General features: G+C 35.5%; 1 protein-coding gene across 6 annotated transcripts in view; it reads left to right on the top strand.

The window, feature by feature from the left end:
• The window catches only part of LOC128743873 (protein groucho), a 464,959-nt gene that overhangs the window by 267,109 nt on the left and 177,413 nt on the right, over window positions 1-20,437 (top strand). For all 6 annotated transcript variants that reach the window (XM_053840556.1, XM_053840560.1, XM_053840558.1 and 3 more), the window contains exon 4: window positions 13,658-13,721. In XM_053840556.1, the coding sequence (XP_053696531.1) occupies window positions 13,658-13,721 (64 nt within the window). The remainder of the gene's footprint in view (window positions 1-13,657; window positions 13,722-20,437) is intronic.

The following is a 20,437-nucleotide window of genomic DNA, read 5'->3' as shown; positions in this document are numbered from 1 at the left end:
TGTGATTTTTGGATTACCTAAGAATGGTCGCAACACAAATGGCCGAAACAACAAATCGCTGAATGTCATACTCGACTGAAAATATTCGCAATCTATATAATAAAACCAAGTTGGTGCGTTTGTTTGTAAGGGATAAACTCAAGAACGGCTGGACGGAATTGCATGATTCTTTTTTCAGCTGTTGTGGTTTGGTCTGCGTCAGGTTTATATGTAAAAATAATAATGAAATTCTAAGCGAAAAGTTGGAAAAAAGCAAAAAATCTTTATTTTACTTTTCCCGCCATTCACCGTATACGCTATGTTTTAGGCTACTACGATTATAATCGGGGAAAAGTAACAAACACCACGTACCATCAAGCAGCGTCGTTGTTATGGTCGTTATTTGATGTTAATCAAACACGTGTTAATGATGGTAGGTAACTTTGACCACTGAATTTTCACAGAACCCGTTTTCCTTACAACTGTGCAAATCTTTCCGAAATCCTAAAATTTCTTGCAACCATCCATTAGAATGTTTGATTTGTTTCATGTTGATTTTTCAACTCCCACCAATACCCAACAGTTGTGGTGGTCATCAGATTATCTTTTCCATAAGAGAACTCAATGGCTTTAGATAACACCCCATTTCGCCTGCTCCAGTTGACCGTCGAAATAACTTCAATGCATATTAAACGAAATCTTTATACTTGCTATAACCAATTTTATGAACGTATTACTTATTTGGATGCGTATTTAATGCATTTTTACTAATACAGTGATACAAATCCGCATTCGTACGCTAACATGCATATTTGGTTTTTCTACATTTGAAAGTTTAACAGAAATTTTAGGAACGTGTTATTTAGATAAAATCATAGTGTCAAATGATAATTTTAAGATATGCTATTTGGTTTTGGAAAAATGGTTTTTATTTATCTGAAAAAAAAAAATTATAAATTAGCGCATGAAAAAATCCACTCAAATTCATATTCGTACGGGATTCGAATTATCAGTTTTGACTTCGCAGATGTGGCTTAATTTCAAGGATTAGTATTTAGAATGGTGTTTGTTGGTCGTTGCAACTGCCTTTAGTGGCTGTGGAATGCTGCCTACGAGTTATTTCGTGTATTCGATGGGAATTTGTTCCCATTTGTCCATCAAATGCGTTCTAAGATCGGTTTTGTTAGAAATCTGATGGTTTCTAATTTTTTTGTCGAAATATTCCAAAAGGTTTTCAATGGGGTTGATGTCTGCAATTTGCAGACTGCAAATATTGTGGTGGAGTGTCAATAAGTTTTGAGCAGTTGTAACCATGTGCGTTTCTTAAGTGCTTTGGGTCATTGTCTCAGTAAAACTTGAACCTCTGATTAAATCCCATTTTGTTGGCACTTCAAATTTTGCTTTAAAATGTCCAAATAGACATTTTGATCCATTATGCCATCGATGAAAACTAAATTGCCAACACCTTTAGCCGTAATCCACCCCCTTACCATCACTCAACCCCCGCCGTGTTTAACCATTGCTTTCAGATTTTTTACATTTAGTAAAACAGTAAATCAAGTTCCGAATGCGAAATATTGCACCACGGCTTTTCTTTTTCCATTTAGTACAATTTGTGGCAGTACGAAGTTTGCCGGGTCAGCTAGTCTTCAATATGCACAAGTGCTGTCCTTACTCACTACCACTCGGACTCAACTAAGGAATAATCCCTACCTAGGAAAATGCATGGTTCTTCAGAAGAACGTTTTGAATTAGCGCTATTTCTCTCCGCTTTAAAATAAAAATAAAAATAAAAAATTTATTCAAAATGTCTAAATGCTCGCAACATGAGCAACAAAAATTTTGTCACATAGTTGCGCTTTTATTAATCGCTAAATAAAGGCGTTATTGAAACATGTTTTTTTTCAGCTTTTGTAGTAAAAAGCTGGGTCAATTTTTTTGTGTAATGTTCCATTCAAGTGATTTGTTAACTACTTCTTTTAGTCATTTAGGCACTTCGACATCTTTTCATGTTGAACCTTTCGAAACTCAGCTAATTTCGGCCTTCTGTTACAGTTGTTGAAATTCGGCTATTTGGATGTCGGCCATTTGGATGCTGGCCATTATTTGTGTTCCGGCCATTCGGTGCTAGCCCCATCTTTGCATAGTCAAATTATGTGTTGTGATTCTTTTGTGTAATTGTCCATCATTTTTATATAGTTTCTATGTTTTATTAGGTTTTTGCAGGTTTTAACGTGTTTTCACACGTCTATTATTACACGAATTTCGGAATTTCTGTTTCGTGCTAAAAGTGTTAATACTCCTTACAAACATATTTCGTGTTCAGAAGGCTGTACAGCCCATAGACAATAGATTTTATACTAATAGTTTTGATTTATATCCCAGAATTTTTTTTGCCCCCGCTTTTTCAAAGTAATTTTAGGGGGAGTGTAATGACAAAGGTTTTAAAAATAATTTACAATAGCCTAACAAGAGAAATATGAAAATAGATGTATTATTATTATCGATCAGTGGAGGCAATTCGCAACGATTAATCGGTAAACGAATAACTGAAACCTTTAGACAGCACTTGTCCCTTTAGAACCTTTAGACTTGTTACGAAGGTACCGGTTATTGAACATGTTGGTGCTTGGAAACACATATTTTCTACTCTAGCACATTTATATTCTTACACCTGCGTTATATAGAAATGTTTAGCAATTTACTAATGAAATGGTATAACCCAGTGCAGCCATATCATGTGCGGAAATACTAATAAGTACATCCAGCTTATGCTTGGGAACCTAGAGTAAGTAAACCAGATCTAACTTGTAGTGGATTTTATATTTCATAGAAATATTACGGATTCATAGTTTACAAAATTTGCCATGATACACCACCTCCTTTTGAGATGAATGATGTAACGCAGTAAAAATCATTCAATTTAAAATTGGTTTTTTCGCTCAACCGTAGACAGTTCGGTGCAAATCTTATATTCTGTTTCTCATTGGCTAATTTTATTGTAAATTAATAATAGCCATGCATCCTCTTACTAATTAGAGTCAATAGAAATATTATACTGGATTCCGTTGCAGCGAAAGGTTGAACAAATGTATGAGACTGCAAGTTAGTAAATTCTAAGTTTGATTCCTAAACTTATCAAACAAGTTTAAAGTCTGTTGCTGTGAACACAGTGAACAAGGTGCTTCCATCGATTCTTACGACTAAGGAGACATACTGTTATTTTTGTTTAGCTAGCCGGATTGTCAACAAATTTTGTTGCGAGCATTCATAAAACGGCCGAGAATGTTGCCCTTAGTTTAATCCCCTGGGGCATAACCATTGTTTTTCAGAGCGGCCGAACAGTTGCTTCTACTGTAAACTATTCAAGATCACCAAAATAAACTCAACCTTATAAATCATGAAGCGGTCCATCGGTTCCAAGTGAAAGCTTTTGCGGATAATTATAGCCTTACAGTGTCCGACGAAAGCAACTGCATGGTTCACATTCGAAAATTGGCCAGCCAAATTCCATTCCGCTTGGCGCACAAGTCTCAAAGATCCCACCACCATCCAGCCCCTTAATTCGAACGTGTCAGCACTGGAAATGAGCATACCCGCTGCTGCTAGACGACGACTACGACGACGACGACGACGAGCTTACTCCATCCATCGCTAGCCTTTCTCTATTCTACCCAACTCCTACTTCCAACTTGGTTCGATTGCCACACAGGATCCACACTCATCCCCACTGCCGGATCTCGAACACAGCAATAACAATAATGCGAAAATGTACACCCAATCTCCTGACCGCAACCGTTTACCACATTTTCGTATTGCAAGCTGTTTTCGGTGTAAATTTTCCGCCCAACTGGCATCCGTTGTTGTGGGACCTTGCCGCTCTGCTGTGGGCACGAGAAATAGGCCACACGGAGGAAAAGAGGGCGAGGTGAAATTGCCAGGAAGGGTTGTTTGATTGTTTGAGTTTAGTACGATAGTTTGCTACCGCACTGATGCCGCCCATTACCACCACACCACCACCCGCCCTATACCGTTAACTCCTCGTTTCACCCTCTCTTGGCCAGGAAAAACAGACGCTTGTGTGCTCGGAGAAAAGGACTCCCAGGAAAATTGCTTCACTGGTGCACAGCACCAGAAAAGCTAGAGAGAGAATGGACGATCAGATTCAAACTGCCGGTCCCCATTATGGGTAGCGACTGAACTGAACTGGAGGATTGACACGGGAAGCACTTCCTGTACGGTACTTTCCGTCAATACAGTTCGATTCGATTCGGGCACAGGTCACAAGCGTTGAACGAGAACGAGATACGTACGAGCAGGACGAAGTGGTGGTTGGTTGGTTGGTTGTTGGCAGACTGTTCAAGTCACGTAGTTAGACACAACACAAAAATTGATACAAACTCGTTGTGGTGGTCCTGTGCACTTGATGACGCTACCGTGCTGTTGTTGTGGCGGCTGGGCGGTACTGCGCTGCGGTGGCAAGAGCTGCCATTCATTGCCGTTGGACGACGAATTGCCCTTCCAGGAAAAAGGAAGTCGAACGAATCGTTCCGGACTCAATGAAGCGATAAAGAAATAAGTAATTTATTGAATTTGCTCTTTTGCTCCGGTTTCCTGTCCAGAACTGCCCGGGAGGGTACTTAATGGCTTTTTTTCTGTGTCGACCGGTCGAGCTGGTGGTGGTTCGATCGGTGAGCTGGACAAAGTGTGTTCCGAAGGTCTTCCGGATGCGTGGTTTTTGTGGACTGTGGATTGGGGTTTACGGGATTCGCTCGGAGGGCTCGCCGCTAGGCCACTCACCCTAGTTTGCTTGTTTATGGACAAAGAAATTTCACCGGCCAATGAAAAAAATGTATTGCTGATGAATCTTTTTCCCTATCTTGGCTTATTACTGTAAAAGTGTTTTGTGTGCACTTCCGTATATTTTCACTGCCTATTTATTTATACTTACACAGGATTCACGAAAAGATATGAATGTTTTGAGGGACTTTTACTATTAAGATGAAACCCTGATGGTAATGCTCCAACTAGAATATTTCTTTCGATTACATATTAGAACTAGTGTTCGCTAATACACTCAAAAAAAGAATATTAGTTTAAATAGTTAAATTAATTCAAAATTAATTTGCTGTTGATCGTTAATTGTTGTTAATTTACACTGCGCTACATCAGTCACCCAAAAGGGGGGTGGTGTAGTGTATAACAATTGCCAAACTATAACAAAACTATAAATTCACATTATATTTATAAAAGTTCAAGTTCACTTCTAAAAATTTCAATCAATTGAATAACTTCACATATTTACTTTATTGTTTATCGAACGTTTAATGAAAATTCCTAGTCACAAGACACAGAAACAGTCTCATGTCATCGGAGTTCATAAAAATCCAATACAAAATTTATTCAACATAATATAAAAATGACACAAAATTAACCCAAAATAAATCGACGCAAAAAATCAAAACCTTGGGTTATAAACGTCTTTAAGATTTGACCCTTCTTTATCGACAGACTTCGCAGCTTGTTATTAGAGTACAGGACAGTTTCGGGGCTAGTGCAACGATCCTACTGGCTCTAGCAACGACATTAAAATGATGCGAAAATAATGCCAAAAGTGACAGAAAAAACGAACAAAGATGACACCAAACTAATGTATAATTGCCATGCTTTGTATCATCATAACATAACAAAAAATACATGATATAAAAGTTACATCAATATTGACACAAAAATGAGACTAAAACAGTACGAAAATTATGTTCAAAGTATTCAAAAGAGGCCTTTTGAATAAGCCAACGACTTTATATAGCAAATAGAAAATTACATAAATAACAAAAATGATCAAAACGATACTAAAAAAAATGAAACGTCGAAATGGCCCCAAAGGAAAATGATAAAAAAGACAAAAATGACACTAAAATGATAAAGAAATATCTCAGAATAACACAGAAAAGAGTCGAAATTGATGTAAAATGCAATGACAACCAAAGTGTCTTTAAAATAATATCAAAATAACACAAAAATTGTAATCAAATGACCAAAATGATACACAAAAATAGTGCAAAAATAATAAAAGTACTTATAACACAGTAATAATTGAAAAACCAAATAACAAAACATAAATATGGTATTAAATATAGGTCGGACTCGATTATCCGGGTGAAAAAATTTTTTTCAATAGGTTTTTTGAAACGTATTTACGTTGAAACCGTGTTTACTATTGAAAAAGGCTGTGACTGGTTTCAGGCTCACGTCACAGAATAATGCAGAAATGTTCGGAATGTAAAAGAACACAAAAAGGACATAAAACGAACAGGAAATAAAACAAAAATGGAACCAAAAGAATACAAATACTAACGTAAAAATTCGATGTCAAGTGACTTTAGTATGGAATTATTCTCAGGCCACTCATTTACCCTTCCTTCATGCTGATTTCTAAATTCACGCACTGAAGCTTGTTGACAGTGCAAAAGTCCCGCCTATAGTTAAGTGCACTGGTCAGAGGAACGAATGAGTCCTTGCCAGGGACGGCTATAATATGGGATAGTTCGGGCAGTTAGGAATAAGTGGGTAAAGTAGATCAAGCTTTGAAGGAAGGATAAACCTAAATACACACAAGTACGCATAAAATTTAATAAGCATATCGCTCATTCAATAGTGATTATAGCAAAAAGAAATGCAGTGCAGGTCATACAGTAAACACCCGGGCGATATTACAATAGATCAACTATACTGGTCGCAGTGATGAGTCCACACAGGAAAAAAACATAAAAAGAACAAATACAAAAAATCAGAGGGGTTGTGTACAAGACACTACCGCATATAAAGGTCACGCAGGACTACGTAAGACTCTTTGTAGTGATAGTAGCATGTATTCATGCTTGTAATCATTTGATTCTTCATGTATACATGCTATATGCAACATATATACATGCTATATGCGTTGTATGTAACATTTATCAAAGTACTAACATTGCATACGTTCAATTCTCACAACATTGTGCATTTGAATTTAATTTAACAAAATCAAGAACACAAACCTGCTTTCCTGCTGCCTTACATAAATTAAAGATTGTTTTTATTACCCATGGTTCCCCACGTTGAAGGTATTTTACCAATTCAATCCTATTTTATCAACAGCACATCTTTTCACTACACTTCTAGTGAAACGGCAAACATGCGTATTGATACAGAGTCGTGTTATAACCGAACACTGCAGATGTAGCACATTTTTCCAACACAGATATCAAATTAGCCGAGGTTTAACCGTCTCGCAGTAAAGAATTGGCGATCTGTTGGAACAACGAACTTGTGTCATTTTTTCTGGCACACTTCCCTAACACAGACATCAAATTGGACTAGGTTTAATGGCGTTCGTAAGAAATCTGTTGGCACGAGGAGGCTTTGTCGCTCTTTCTGACGTACTTCCCAAGCAAGGACATCAAAATGGTCTAGGTTTTACCGCGGTGTTAAGAAATCTTGTTGAAATGAGGGGACTTTGTCACTTCTTTTGGCTTACTTCCCAAGCACAGATATCAAATTGGTATAGGTTTAGATCATCGCAAAGAATCTTCCAACCAATCACGAAGCGAGAATTCTGGTAAAACATAGGTTCATTATTTTTAATTTTTCAATAGTTTAACATCAAGAATGCATACTTTTCTTCATTTGGGTCAATTCTTAGAAGATTTTCCGATCGATTGGTGTAAGAATATTGAAAATCGATCGGAAACCCGCTGAGCTATAAGCGCTCAAAACCTTTCATTTTTCGTGACGCTCGTGACATTTTTCGATTTTTTGGAATGACACCCTATCTCAAAACTTGCCGTAAGACGTAATCCTACGTCAAAACCTGGAAATTAAATAAAACGAAAACTTCTCCAATTTAATTCCACTATGTATATTTTATTCTTGACAGATACGTATTTCGCCTACGACTTACAGACACTGAGGAAGCCTGCATTCTACTAAGACGCACAACAAATAAACACCATAAAATAAAAATCACACCAAAATGGCACAAAATTTCACACAAGAACAAAAACCTAACATAAATATGACATTAACAAAAACTGAGACAAAAATTGTTGCAAACTTACAACAATGATAAAGGATAACGTAGAAATGATCTTGAAATGCCACAATGGATAACAAAATTGTAACAAAAAATAATAATACATAACTGCTCGAGCCACAGATGCTAATACCTGATACACCTACCCCCTTGGGTTTTAAATGGTTCAAAAATCGGCCGACAAAGAAAGTATTGGACAGAAGTAAATTCTGTATAAAATCAATTGTTTATGGGTTCGATAGCCCCTAAAGAACACGATGATCAATCATGGACGGAGTGCTAACGCTTAAAGCGCGAAATAGAAGTGGAATTTCAGCTATTCAAATGACCTTAAAGTCGACCGAAAGTTTTTCTCTCATTCTTGTCTCTCTTTTGGTAGGTTTTCATCCTCTCGAATGCTCAACACGGAAGGACAAAAGCTTTGCAAAATATTTGTAATGGCCTTATTGTATTAAAATAAAAAAAAAACATGCACAACAATAGTGCAAAAATAATGAAAATTAAACGCAGAAATAACACAAAATATAAAAGATAAAAGACGAAAATGAAATTAAATTAATTTGTATATATCTCTATATAAAACTGACTACTATAAAACTACTATAAAACTGACACCAAATAAAACAAAAATGGCATTAAAATAGTACAATATTTGCACCAAAATAACACAACATATAAAATGACAGAAGAATAATCATTAAACAAACTCTAAAATTATACAAAAATACCACAAAAATGACGCACAAGTAAAATGATATCAATGACTAAAATCACACTAAAATGGCTTAAAAACTCACACGAAAATTGGCATAAAAAGGACACAGAGATGATACCAGAATAGCACAAAAATAATACCAGCACGATGAAAATGACTGAAAACTAACACAGAAGTGACAGTAACTAAATTGATACAATAATTTAGACAAATACTATGGCAGAAATGAAAAAAAAAGAGAAATGACATTGAGATGGCATGAAAATTTATAGAACAATGGCAAATGACAAGATGGCAAAAACAACAACACCAATGAAGACCCGAATAAGAAATTTAACGTTATTGAGAATATAAAAGTAATTCTATGTGACACAAAATGACACACAAATCCGTATACAGTAGTAGTAGGGGAAAGCCACCATCAGTTCAAGGGTTTGCCAATGTATGTGGGTAGAATTACAGTAGATCCAAATTTGATTATCAAAAGAATTTCACACTAATGTTGTTACAGAAGGGCCAAAAGGCATTGGGCGGACCCACAAGCAGAGGCACTTGTGCGCATTCCGGGGTTATAAGAGTCGCCTTCCAGCATTAGGATCCTTCCATGTAATAACCAATTTCGTTGTACCAACTTTAGCCCACGTGATGATTTGTTTGTTTTGAATTGAGAAGTGCCATATTTGCTTCAGACCTTAAGGATTCAGGTTGGCAATCCACTCCATCACCCAGCCTTCCACATTTATGATATCAATAATAATACTGTTAATAATATGATATTGAGATCAAAGCGGTATATATGGTAAAAATAGAACAATCTCACCAGCAGTCCTTCGTATGGAATAGTGTAGCGTCCTTTGAGATTCTGTAAGTGCTTCTAATAGTTAATTTAATTTTTTCTTCTGGTATCTGTGTGCAGTATTAAGACTCGTTTTGGCCAAAGTTTTTATTATATAGCAGGAGATGCTTCATAAGCTAAAACGAAAAAAATAATTAAAATAACTTATTAGGCTTACCTATTAGCTAGTCCGTGTGGCTCCGTCGTTTGCCCAAAACCGCGGTTTTGAAACCAGGCAGCCGGGAACCACCCAGCATCGCACCTCCTAGCTTGGCTACTCAATAGAGCATTACCGGCTATGGCCACGTGGAGGCGCTAGGTAGTGATTTGGGATAGCTAGACCTGTATTGGACGCTTCTCATTTGTCTTCCCCATTTCATACCCAAATGACATACAAATCCGTATACAATGATAAAACAAACTTTATCCTAAAATTTTATAGTGTGTTAGCATGACATAAAATTGATTTAAAAAGTTGCATAAAAGAAGCACAACAAAAGAGGTATGGGCGTTTGTCCATACAAAGATGACTATAAATTGCACAAAAATTATGTAAATAACAATAATGGTACTAAAATAGTATGGAAATTGTATGGAAATCAATCAAAAGTTATATAAAAATGGTACAAACACAATAAAAGTGTTACAAAAGTAACACAAAAAATATTATTAATTGTTTTATTCAATTTTATTTTATTTTATTTCCAGACAAAAAAAATAAAATAAGAAGCAAGATCAACAAAACTGATAACATAACAAAAATTTACCCGAAATATTAAAATTGCACCAAAGTAGTACAAAATCAACCAATAAAATAACAAAATGATTATCATAAATTACTAAAGTAGTACCTACTAAAGTAATATAAAAAGAACTGAAATATGATGCAAAATAAACTGACAAAAATAGAAAAATAAAGACTACTCAAAAATAGTATAAAACAATGCTAAAATCACGCCAAAAAGGATAAAAACTCATACGTCATTATTAAATGGACACAAATTGATACAAAACGACAATAAAATGTCACAAAAATGACCGGAAAACTTACACAAAAATGAGATTAAACAAAAACTGTTATAAGAGTATACATAAAAATTGACATGAAAAATGACAAATACTAAAATAACGCAAAATTGCACTAAAATGACACAAAACTTGCACCAATGGGACGCAAAAACTACCATATAAATGATCAAAATGAACACTAAAGTGACACAAAAATTCGTAAACGACCAAATTGACACCGAAGTAATACACAACACAAAAGATAAGCCAAAATGGTGCCAAAATAACAAAAATAATTAAAAAAAATACAACGCTAACTGCAAACAGAAAATGATAATACAAAAGTAAAATGATATACAAGTCAAAGATATAGTAAACTAATACAGAATAACCTCATGAAAGAACTCAAATATAACATAAAAATAAACAAAAACGGCACCAAAACGTCCCCAAAATCAGCTCAAAATAATGCAAACATAACAAAAAAATGCCAACATAATTAGATGACACAAAATTGAATAAATGACACAAAAAATTTACACTGAAAATTTACAAAAATAACACAAAACAGGCACAAAAATGACCGGAAAACTGACACAAAAACCACTAAACAAAAACCTGATATAAAAATTACTTAAAAAATATTACAAAAAATGACAAATAAAATAATTACACAAAACGGTACTAAAATGACTCAAAAATGGACACATAAGGGACGCAAAAGCTAATCTATACCTATAAAAATGGATTTCTGTCTGTTTGTCTGTCTGTATGTTCCTTATAGAATCGAAAACTACTGAACCGATCGGCGTGGAAATTTGCATGTAGGGGTTTTTGGGGCCAGGGTTAGAGACCCCTGCCCCCGCTAAGAGGGTGGCTCCCATACAAATGAAACACAAATTTCTGCATAACTCGAGAACTAATCAAGCAAATAGAACCAAATATGGCAGGTAGGTGTTTTTGAAGGCAAGAAATTTTTCTGTGATGAATTGAGACCCCTTCCCTCTTTAGGAGCGGAATTATGACCCCTTCCTCCTTTAAGAGGGGGGGGGGCTTTCATACAAATGAAATACAAGTTTCCTCTTATCTCGAGAACTAATCAAGCAAATGGAACTAAATTTGGCATGGTGGGGATTTTGGAGGCAACATTTTTATTGGTGAATTAGGACCCCTCCCCTGCATAAGAGAGGGGGGGGCTTCCATACAAATGAAATACAAATTTATTCATAACTTGAGAACAAATCAAGCAAATGGAACCAAATTTGGGATGCGGTGGCTTTAGGAGGCAAAATTTTTTTCTATGGTAAAGTATGACCCCTCCCCCTTTTTAGAGGGGGGGGCTTCCATACCAAAGAAATACAAATTTCTTCATACTCGAGAACTTATCAAGTAAGTGGCACCAAAATTGGCATGTGGGGGTTTTTGGAGGCAAGAATTTTTTCTATGTTGAACTGAGACCGCTCCCCCTTCTAAGAGGTGAGGCTCCCATACAAATTAAATACAAAGTTCTTCATAACTCGAGAACTAATCTAGCAAATGGTACCAAATTTGGCATGTGGGGGTTTTAGGAGGCAGGAATTTTTTTAAATGGTGTACTGAGACCCCTCCGTCCTCGAAATTGTGACAAAGTTAATCCAAGATTCATAATTTATAGGTGGCAGTACGAAGTTTGTCGGGCCAGCTAGTATATATAAATGATAAAAATAGCACAAAATCTCGTAAACAACTAAATTAATACCGAAGTTATACAAACACAGCACTAAAGCTAAGTAAAAATGGTACAAAGATCATAGAAAAATTAACGCAGTATTCACGAGAAAAGTAAAATGATACAGACATCGAAGATGTATTATAATAATACAGAATAACCTTAAAAAAGAATGAAAAAAATAACATAAAATTAAGCGAAAATGACACGAAAACATTACCAAAATCAGATCAAAATTATGAAACAATAACCTCAAAATGTCAACAAGATTATCATGATATGATAATTGATTAAATGACACAAAAAATTGACACGAAAAATGTACATAACAACAAAATTACATAAAACTGGCGCAAAGTGGCGTATAACATGACGTATAAAAGTTGATGCCAAAGGGAATTTTTCAAAATTATTGAACAGATTAGGGCGAAGGGTCTTAGAATTTTTTGGAAATTTTGTACAGTGTTGACATAATATATGAACTTACAAATGAAAGTATTAGTTGCAAAGTTCAACTGCTCCAATTTTTCCGGAAAACTTTCGTTCGCGTTTCGCGATTTTTGCTATTCCTGAGCTATGGGCAAGAAACTAGATTTTCCTGAATACTTTCATACTTGAAAATCCATATCGCAGAAACTAGCATTGCCGAGTAAATCCGATTTGATGGAGATTGTATCATGCAATAAATTTAAATGTAAAATGCAATTTAAGTTACTTGTACGGATTTTTCTCTAACCATTACGCTATAATATCGAACTCTGACGAGCAAAAAATATTACTTCCAATCCAATCCAGCTCCACGGCTGGAGATTCCCTTGATGCAATCCGTGCTTGGCGCCACTTGAGCGACCCTAATTGCATTCTGGGGGTCGAGCAATGAACTGCTCTCTGCTAGTTGTAATTAACTTTCCTGTTCGAATTCCAAACATTTCAAAACTGCAATCGCCCTCGGTCCGTATTTGTTTTAATTAGCGAAAATAATTTATAATTGAAGCGAAGTTTCCACCTCCGGACCACCAGCCAACCCAACCCAGTCACCCTTTCCGGTGCCGATGCCGGTGCCAGTGCCTGGTTTCTGTGTGGACTGAAGGGCTGTGGCACAGCACACAGACTGTTCATTTAATTTGCCGCCTAACAACGTCGAACAAATTAAATTTCAAATCATTCTTCTCACAGCCAAAGTTTCCAACTTTGCAACCCTTCTCGAAAACAAGCGCATAAATCTTAATTAATTCGCCCCATTTTCCGCTTCTAGTCATGCCTTTCCTAACTTCGTTTTTTCGTTCTTTTCTCCTTTTCTCTTTCTCTCTCACACACAACACCAACTCTCTTCCACAGATTGAAACTGGAATGTGATAAACTCGCCAGCGAGAAAACCGAAATGCAGCGACATTATGTCATGGTAAGTCCAAGTTTGTAATTGTTCTTCGTCCAACCGACCGACCGACCGACCGACCATCCGCATCCAGTCAGTGCTGCTCCCCATGGATCGGGGTTGATTGCCAGTTCAGTTTCAGTTTCAACATTCCACCCAACGCACCCGCTGCTGCTGTCCTGCCGCCGTACGAGGCGAGGGTGGTGGTGAAAAACGAACGACCCTAATACCGAAACATTTATACGACTCATTCTTCTCAATTGCTTTATTTTATTAGTCTCCTCTTTTGCCGCCTTTCAACAACAACAATGGAACATCCGAACGGAACCAGACCGCAGCAATCTCTCACCCTCTTCGGTCGCCGGACGGGTGGTGGCGGGGGATGGACGGGTCGGTGAACGATATCAGCAGCCAGTTCTTCTGTCACTCTTGGTGTGGTTGATTCCGTTTGGAAACTCCGTAAGCCGAGAAAATTGCGTTACTTCCTACGGTGGTACCGGGAAAAACAAATGGAATTATCCGGACTTACTGTGTTTTCCTCACCGACGACTCATTTTCAATCTCAACCAGAATCCAACCCATAAAACCACTCACACCCACACCCACACCCACACCGGGGGAATGAATGCGCACACCTCCAGACACACACAGTGACATTAACTCGACTGGCTGCTCCTACTTCTGCTGCTTCTGAGGTTTCCATCCTGCCAGCCAGCCAGCCAGCTGTTAAGGACGACGGGTACGATGATAGCTTGACTCAAGAGTGATTGGAGAGCAGGATAAAATTCTGTCTGTTTGTTCTCCACGCCACTTCACCATCCCATGTTTCCAGTGTAATATGTACTCCACTGCAGAACCAAGTCATTATCGTCTCTTTTCTCCTCCTACCACTCCACTTCTGCTGGAATGGAATGGAATGGGTGGCATGGTGTGGAGTGGTAGTAGAAGTAGCGACGCAAGCAAAGCTGTTCTCTGACAAACTCAATCAGATCAAGTTTTCCTTTCCCGACGCCCTCATCGTAGTTCTACTAAAAGAGCTTCCTTTTACTTGCATTCAGTGGCTTTTTCCTCGCCCGAGTTGGCTATCAGTTCGGTAGTTCATTCGCCGTCTCGCTTGTACGAGCGTAACAGTACTGTTTTTGAATGGTGTATAGTAACAATGAGAGTGGGCGAACAAGGTACACTCGCACAACTGCCGCACAAATTCTGGCGCTCTTAATCGCTTCCCGCTCGTTTTTCCCGGTTCCAACACTTCCCCGCCGTCCGTCGTCAAAGGAGACGACCAGCCCAGCGCAGCGCCAGCCAGCGGTGGGTGGCTGGTAATTGGTATTCCAATCTTCGTGCTCTCCGTGCAACAAACAATTTCATTTTATTATTTTATATTTATTATCAATTAAGAAGGGCATCCACGTAGAGTAGAGTAGAGTGTGCGTTGAAACGACGACGTCGACGCACAGCGGGAAATGCTGCCGTTTGTAATCTACATTCCGACTGACTCGTATCTCCTGTTGTGTTTCGAATGCCGACTGGTGTTGTGGTGAAGCGAATGATGCTGTTTAAATTGGCAAACGGATTGGAAGCGAATCGACAACATATTCAAATAATTATATGCGGATGATTGACAGGAAATCATATTGCTCATATTAAAAAAATTAAAACTAAATTTTCAAATTTCAGTTTTCAGATGCCAATTTTCAATTTTAAAGATTTATTCTATTTTCTATTTTCTATGATCTATTTTCTATTTTCTATTTTTTATTTTCTATTTTCTATTTTCTATTTTCTATTTTCTATTTTCTATTTTCTATTTTCTATTTTCTATTTTCTATTTTCTATTTTCTGTTTTCTATTTTCTATTCTCTTTTTGCAATTCTGAATTTTGAATTTTTTAGTTTTACTTTTAACTTTCGACGCTTTGTTGTTCACTCTTATGCCTTATGCTTTTCCAAGTTCAGCTTCAGACTTTTAATTTTCTCTATATTTTACTTTTTTCAATTTTAGACTTTTGGTTTTTTGGCTTCTTGACTTTTAAACTTCTTTACGTTTTTGACTTCCAGCTTTTCTTCATTTGTTTGAAATAACGACTCTCGACAGTTTAGTTTCGACCATCCGTTTTCGATCTTTGATTTTCAAATTCCGATAAACAACTTCCAAATTTTGACTATCAATCATTTTGGACTTTCAATTTTGGATTCTTGAATTTCACTGTGAAGTTTTAGATCCATTAATTTTCGTTTTAAACCTTTGAACTTTCAGATTTTCACTTTCTTGTTTCGGCTTTTAACTGATTGACTCCTACATTTTTGAACAGCTTTACTTCTTTGGACATTTCTATTTTCCGAATTTTCGAATTTTCAGTTTTCCAACTTGTAAGGTTTTCAATTTAAGCTCTTTATTCGTTTATTTTTTCAAAAGTTTTATTTTTCGGTTTTTTGGCTTTTCGACATTTCGACCGTTACATGTTTCAATTTTTTTGACAACCATTTTTACGATTTGATTATTGGAACCTTTAACTTTCTGACTTTTTACTTTCTGTTTTTGGACTTTTTAGTGTTCGACTTTTAACTTTTGAATTTTGACTTTCGCCTTTCGAATGTGGATTTTCTCTCCCAAGCAGCACATTTTTTGCACATAAGGTTGCAGAAACTTATTTATGACTGAAATTAGTCGTAAATCGGTTGCCACAACTGGTTTGTAACAACTGTGCTAGTAAGGCTTCTTCTTACGATCTTTGAATTTTGACTTTGGACTCACTTCGTTTGTCGATCTTTGAATTACTACTTTTGACTCTCTTCGTCTTTCGTGTTTTAAATTTTGATTGTATAACTTCAACATTCTATTTAAAATTTGCAACGTCTGACTTTCGATTTATGGAGTTTCGTTTGTGAAATATAAATTCTAGACATTGGACTCCACTCATCGAATTTTTTATTTTCAACCTTTGTTTTTTGCAGCAATACTCTTGATTTTCGCACTTTGAATTTCAGTGTTCAATTTTTGATTTTAGCTTTTGCTTGTTGCTTTTTATTTTGGACTTATACATTTTGTCTTGTCTTTCGAAATTTCCTTTAGGCTTTTCTGACTTTTTGAAGTTCGATTTTTTGCTTCTAACTTTCATCTTTCGACTTAATACTTTAGTCTTCGGACTTTATAGACTGTAGACCTTTAACTTTTGACTTAAGATTTTAAAATTTTGACTTCCAACTTTTGTCTTTCGACTTAGGCCATTGCAAATCATTTTTAAAGTTTTTGTCACTCCCCCTTTGAAAATTTTCTTGAGAAATCATGGGGCAAAAAAAATATTTGTAGGATATACGGTAATTTTTTTTTTATAAAATCATTTGCCTGTGGACTCTACAGCCAAAAAAAAACTCGAAAAATGAGTGTACGAGAGGAGTTAACGCTTCTAACACGAAACAGAAATTCAAACAATGAAATTTCTAAAAATCGGCAAAAAAATTCTTTCATTTTTGTCTTTCTTTTTGTAAATTTTTGCTAGGAAAATAATAACGTCTATATAAAAAACAAGAATAGACTTGGTTTTCACATTTGAACTTGAGGTAAAAACGTTCAAAACGCATATTTTGTTTTGTCGAAAAAAATCTGTTTTTTTTGCTCCCCCTTCAGTTGCCCAACACCGGCAAGACAAAAGCTTTATAAAACATTTGTAATGGCCTAATGGTCTTATTGACTCGTAACTTTACGGCATTATTAAAGTCAAAAGCTTTTAGCTCTCAACTTATGATTTTTTATTTTTTAATCTAGACTTTTTGATTTTTAACTTGTGTCTTTTGACTCTTGACCTTTGAATTTTTTTATGACTTTTAATTTTTGTCTTTTGAAGTTTGAATTTTCATTAGTGACTCTTGACTTTTCGACGCTGTGACTTTAAACTTTTGTTTTTTTGCCTCTTGAATTTTGATTTTAGATTTTTGGCTTTTGACTGTTACCTTTTGACTTTTGGGTCTTGACTTTCGACTTTTGACTTTTCGACTTTGTAACTTTGTTTTTGATTCTTGAATTTTGACTTTTGACTTTAGGGCTTTAGACTTTTGACTTTTAACTTTTCGATTTTTTGTTGACTTTTGACTGTTATATTTTGACTTTAGACTATAGACTTTTGTGTTCTAGACTTTTGACTCTTAAACTTTGACTTCTCGACTTGTTGACTTTTCTCTTTTGTCTTTTAGCGCTCGACTTTTAATTTTTTAATTTTTATTGTAGACTTTTCGACTATTAACTTTGAATTCTTTTTTTTTGGCTTTTTATTTTTATAGACCAACCTCGAACTTTTAGTCTTGACCTTGAAATGCGATCAAACATATTTCATTAATATTTTTTGAAACGGTAGTTCTACAATTGATGAAGGGACGGTAGGGGAAAGTAATGATTTCTTTTTTGGAAAATGGAGGGGAAAGAGTGGAAAGGTAAGGGGGGGGGGAATAGATACCTACGCTTAACAAGTTGTCGTTGTAAGTCCTACTCCTAGGTAGGACAACTTGTTAAGCGTAGCTACCTATTCCCCTCCCCCTTACCTTTCCACTCTTTCCCCTCAATTTTCAAAAAAAAAATTCATTACTTTCCTCTACCGTCCCTTCATCAATTGTAGAACCACCGTTTCAAAAAAAAAATTTATTTTTGTTTTTTGACGTTTGAATTTTTACTATTGACTCTTGACTTTTCGACGTTATCTTTTGACTTTTGGGTCTTGACCTTTGACCTTTCGTCCTTTAACTTTTGTCTTTAAACCTTTGATTTTTTTATTTTTGAATCTTGGTTTTTCGACTTTTTGACTTTTAACTTTGGTCTTTGGACTCTTGACTCTTGGTTTTTTTGATTTCTGAATTTTGACTTTTGTCTTTGGTTTTCCGATTTTTCGACTTTAGCCTGTAGACCGTAGTCTGTAGCCTTTGGACTTTGAACCTAAGTCTTCAGACTTTGTACTTTTGACCTGACCTCTGCCTTTTGTCTTTTCGATTTTTTGACTTTTCAGTGTTGTCTTTTGACATTTAACTTTTGCCTTTTGATCTCTGTATTGTTATTTTTGGACTCTTGACTTTTCGACATTGTGACTTTCAACTTTTGTCTTTTGATTTTTGAATTTCGACTTTTGATTTTTGAACTTTGACTTTTGTTTATTGATTTTCAGATTTTTCGATTTTTGACTTCAGACTTCAGACATCAGCCTGATTGGCTGATTAGTCTTTAGATTTTAGGCTTAAGACTTCAGACTTTCCACTTTGGGGCTTTAGAGTTTAAACTTTAGACTTTGACTTCAGACTTCAGACTTCAGACCTTAGACTTAAACTGTAGACTGTAGACTGTAGACTTAAGACTTTCGACTTTTGACTACTGCCTCTTGTCTTTTAACTTTTCGATTTTGACTTTTGACTGTTGTCTGTCAACTTTTGAGACTTGAGCTTTGAATTTTTGTTTTTTGACTTGATGCTTTTATCTTTTTAATTTTCACTTTTCGACTTTTTTCAGGCTTTTAGCTTTTGTTTTTTGACAAATGAATTTTGAATTTTGGTTTATGACTTTAGATGACTTGTGATTTTTGTCTTCGAACTTTTCAATTTTTTAACTTTTATACTTTTGATTTTTGATTTTTGACTCATGTTCTTTGACTTTTTGATTTTTTGTCTCTTGACTTTTTCGCATTGTAACTTTCAACTTTTGTTTTTTGTCTTTTGACTTTCGATTTTTGATTTTTGAGTTTTGCTCTTTGGTTTTCCGATCTTTCGACCTTTGACTTTTAGACTTTAAACTTTAGATTTTCGACTTTAGACTTTAGCCTGCAGACCTTAGATTGCAGACTGTAGGCTTTAGACTTTGTATTTAAGACTTCAGACTTTAGACTTTGGATTCTAGACCTTAGACTGTAAACTTTACACTTTTGAGTTTTGTTTTTTGATTTTCGATTTTTAGTTTCTTCGACCTTGTGATTTTTCACTTTTGTCTTTTGTCTCTTGAATTTTGATCGTTGGAGAGGTTTATTTAATTTATTAGTTGACAATAGTCTATCTTTCTAAAAAATAGTTGTGTCTTCACCTATTAGGATAATATAAATATCGTTTTTGTTTTCTAATTTTTCACTTTTGTCTCTTGAATTTTGATTTTTGACCTTAGATTTTTAAGTTTTGACGTTTTTCTTTTGATTTTCCGATTTTTCGACTTTTGATTTTTTGACTTTAGACTTTCGACTTTAGTCATTAGCCTGTGGACTGTAGACTTTGTACTTTAGACTTTAGATTTAAGACTTCAGAGTTTAGACTTCGGATTTTAAACTTTACACTTTCGACTTTAGACATTAGACTGTAGACTGTAGATAATAGACTTAAAACTTTTGACTCTTAACATGACTTTTGACATTCATTTTGGTTTTTTGAATATGATTTTTAATTTTATTTTTGCTTTCTGATTTTTGATTTCTGATTTTAAAACAAATGTTTGAATTACAATTTAAATAGTTTTTTTATTCAGTTTTCTAACTTTCTGGTTTTCAATGTTTTATCATATTAATTTATTTTTCATTCTTGGCATTAAAGTAGTTAGCAGGATCTCCAGTATCCAGTTTCTCCAGTACCTTTTCGACTACCTTCCTTTCGGTTTTGATTTGTTCTTCGATTGATTTTTTTTATTCTATATTTGAAAGGTTTTCAGCCTGCGGCTGAATTTATTTTTCATTTTAAATCAAGTTAAAGTCCAGTTTTAAGCAAGTCCGTTTTCAATGCTCATTTCAA

Source organism: Sabethes cyaneus, chromosome 3 (assembly GCF_943734655.1).
Source record: "Sabethes cyaneus chromosome 3, idSabCyanKW18_F2, whole genome shotgun sequence".
NCBI classification, from domain to species: Eukaryota; Metazoa; Arthropoda; class Insecta; order Diptera; family Culicidae; genus Sabethes; species Sabethes cyaneus.
Note: the sequence above shows the minus strand (reverse complement) of the source record. Positions and strands in the feature narration are given on the sequence as shown.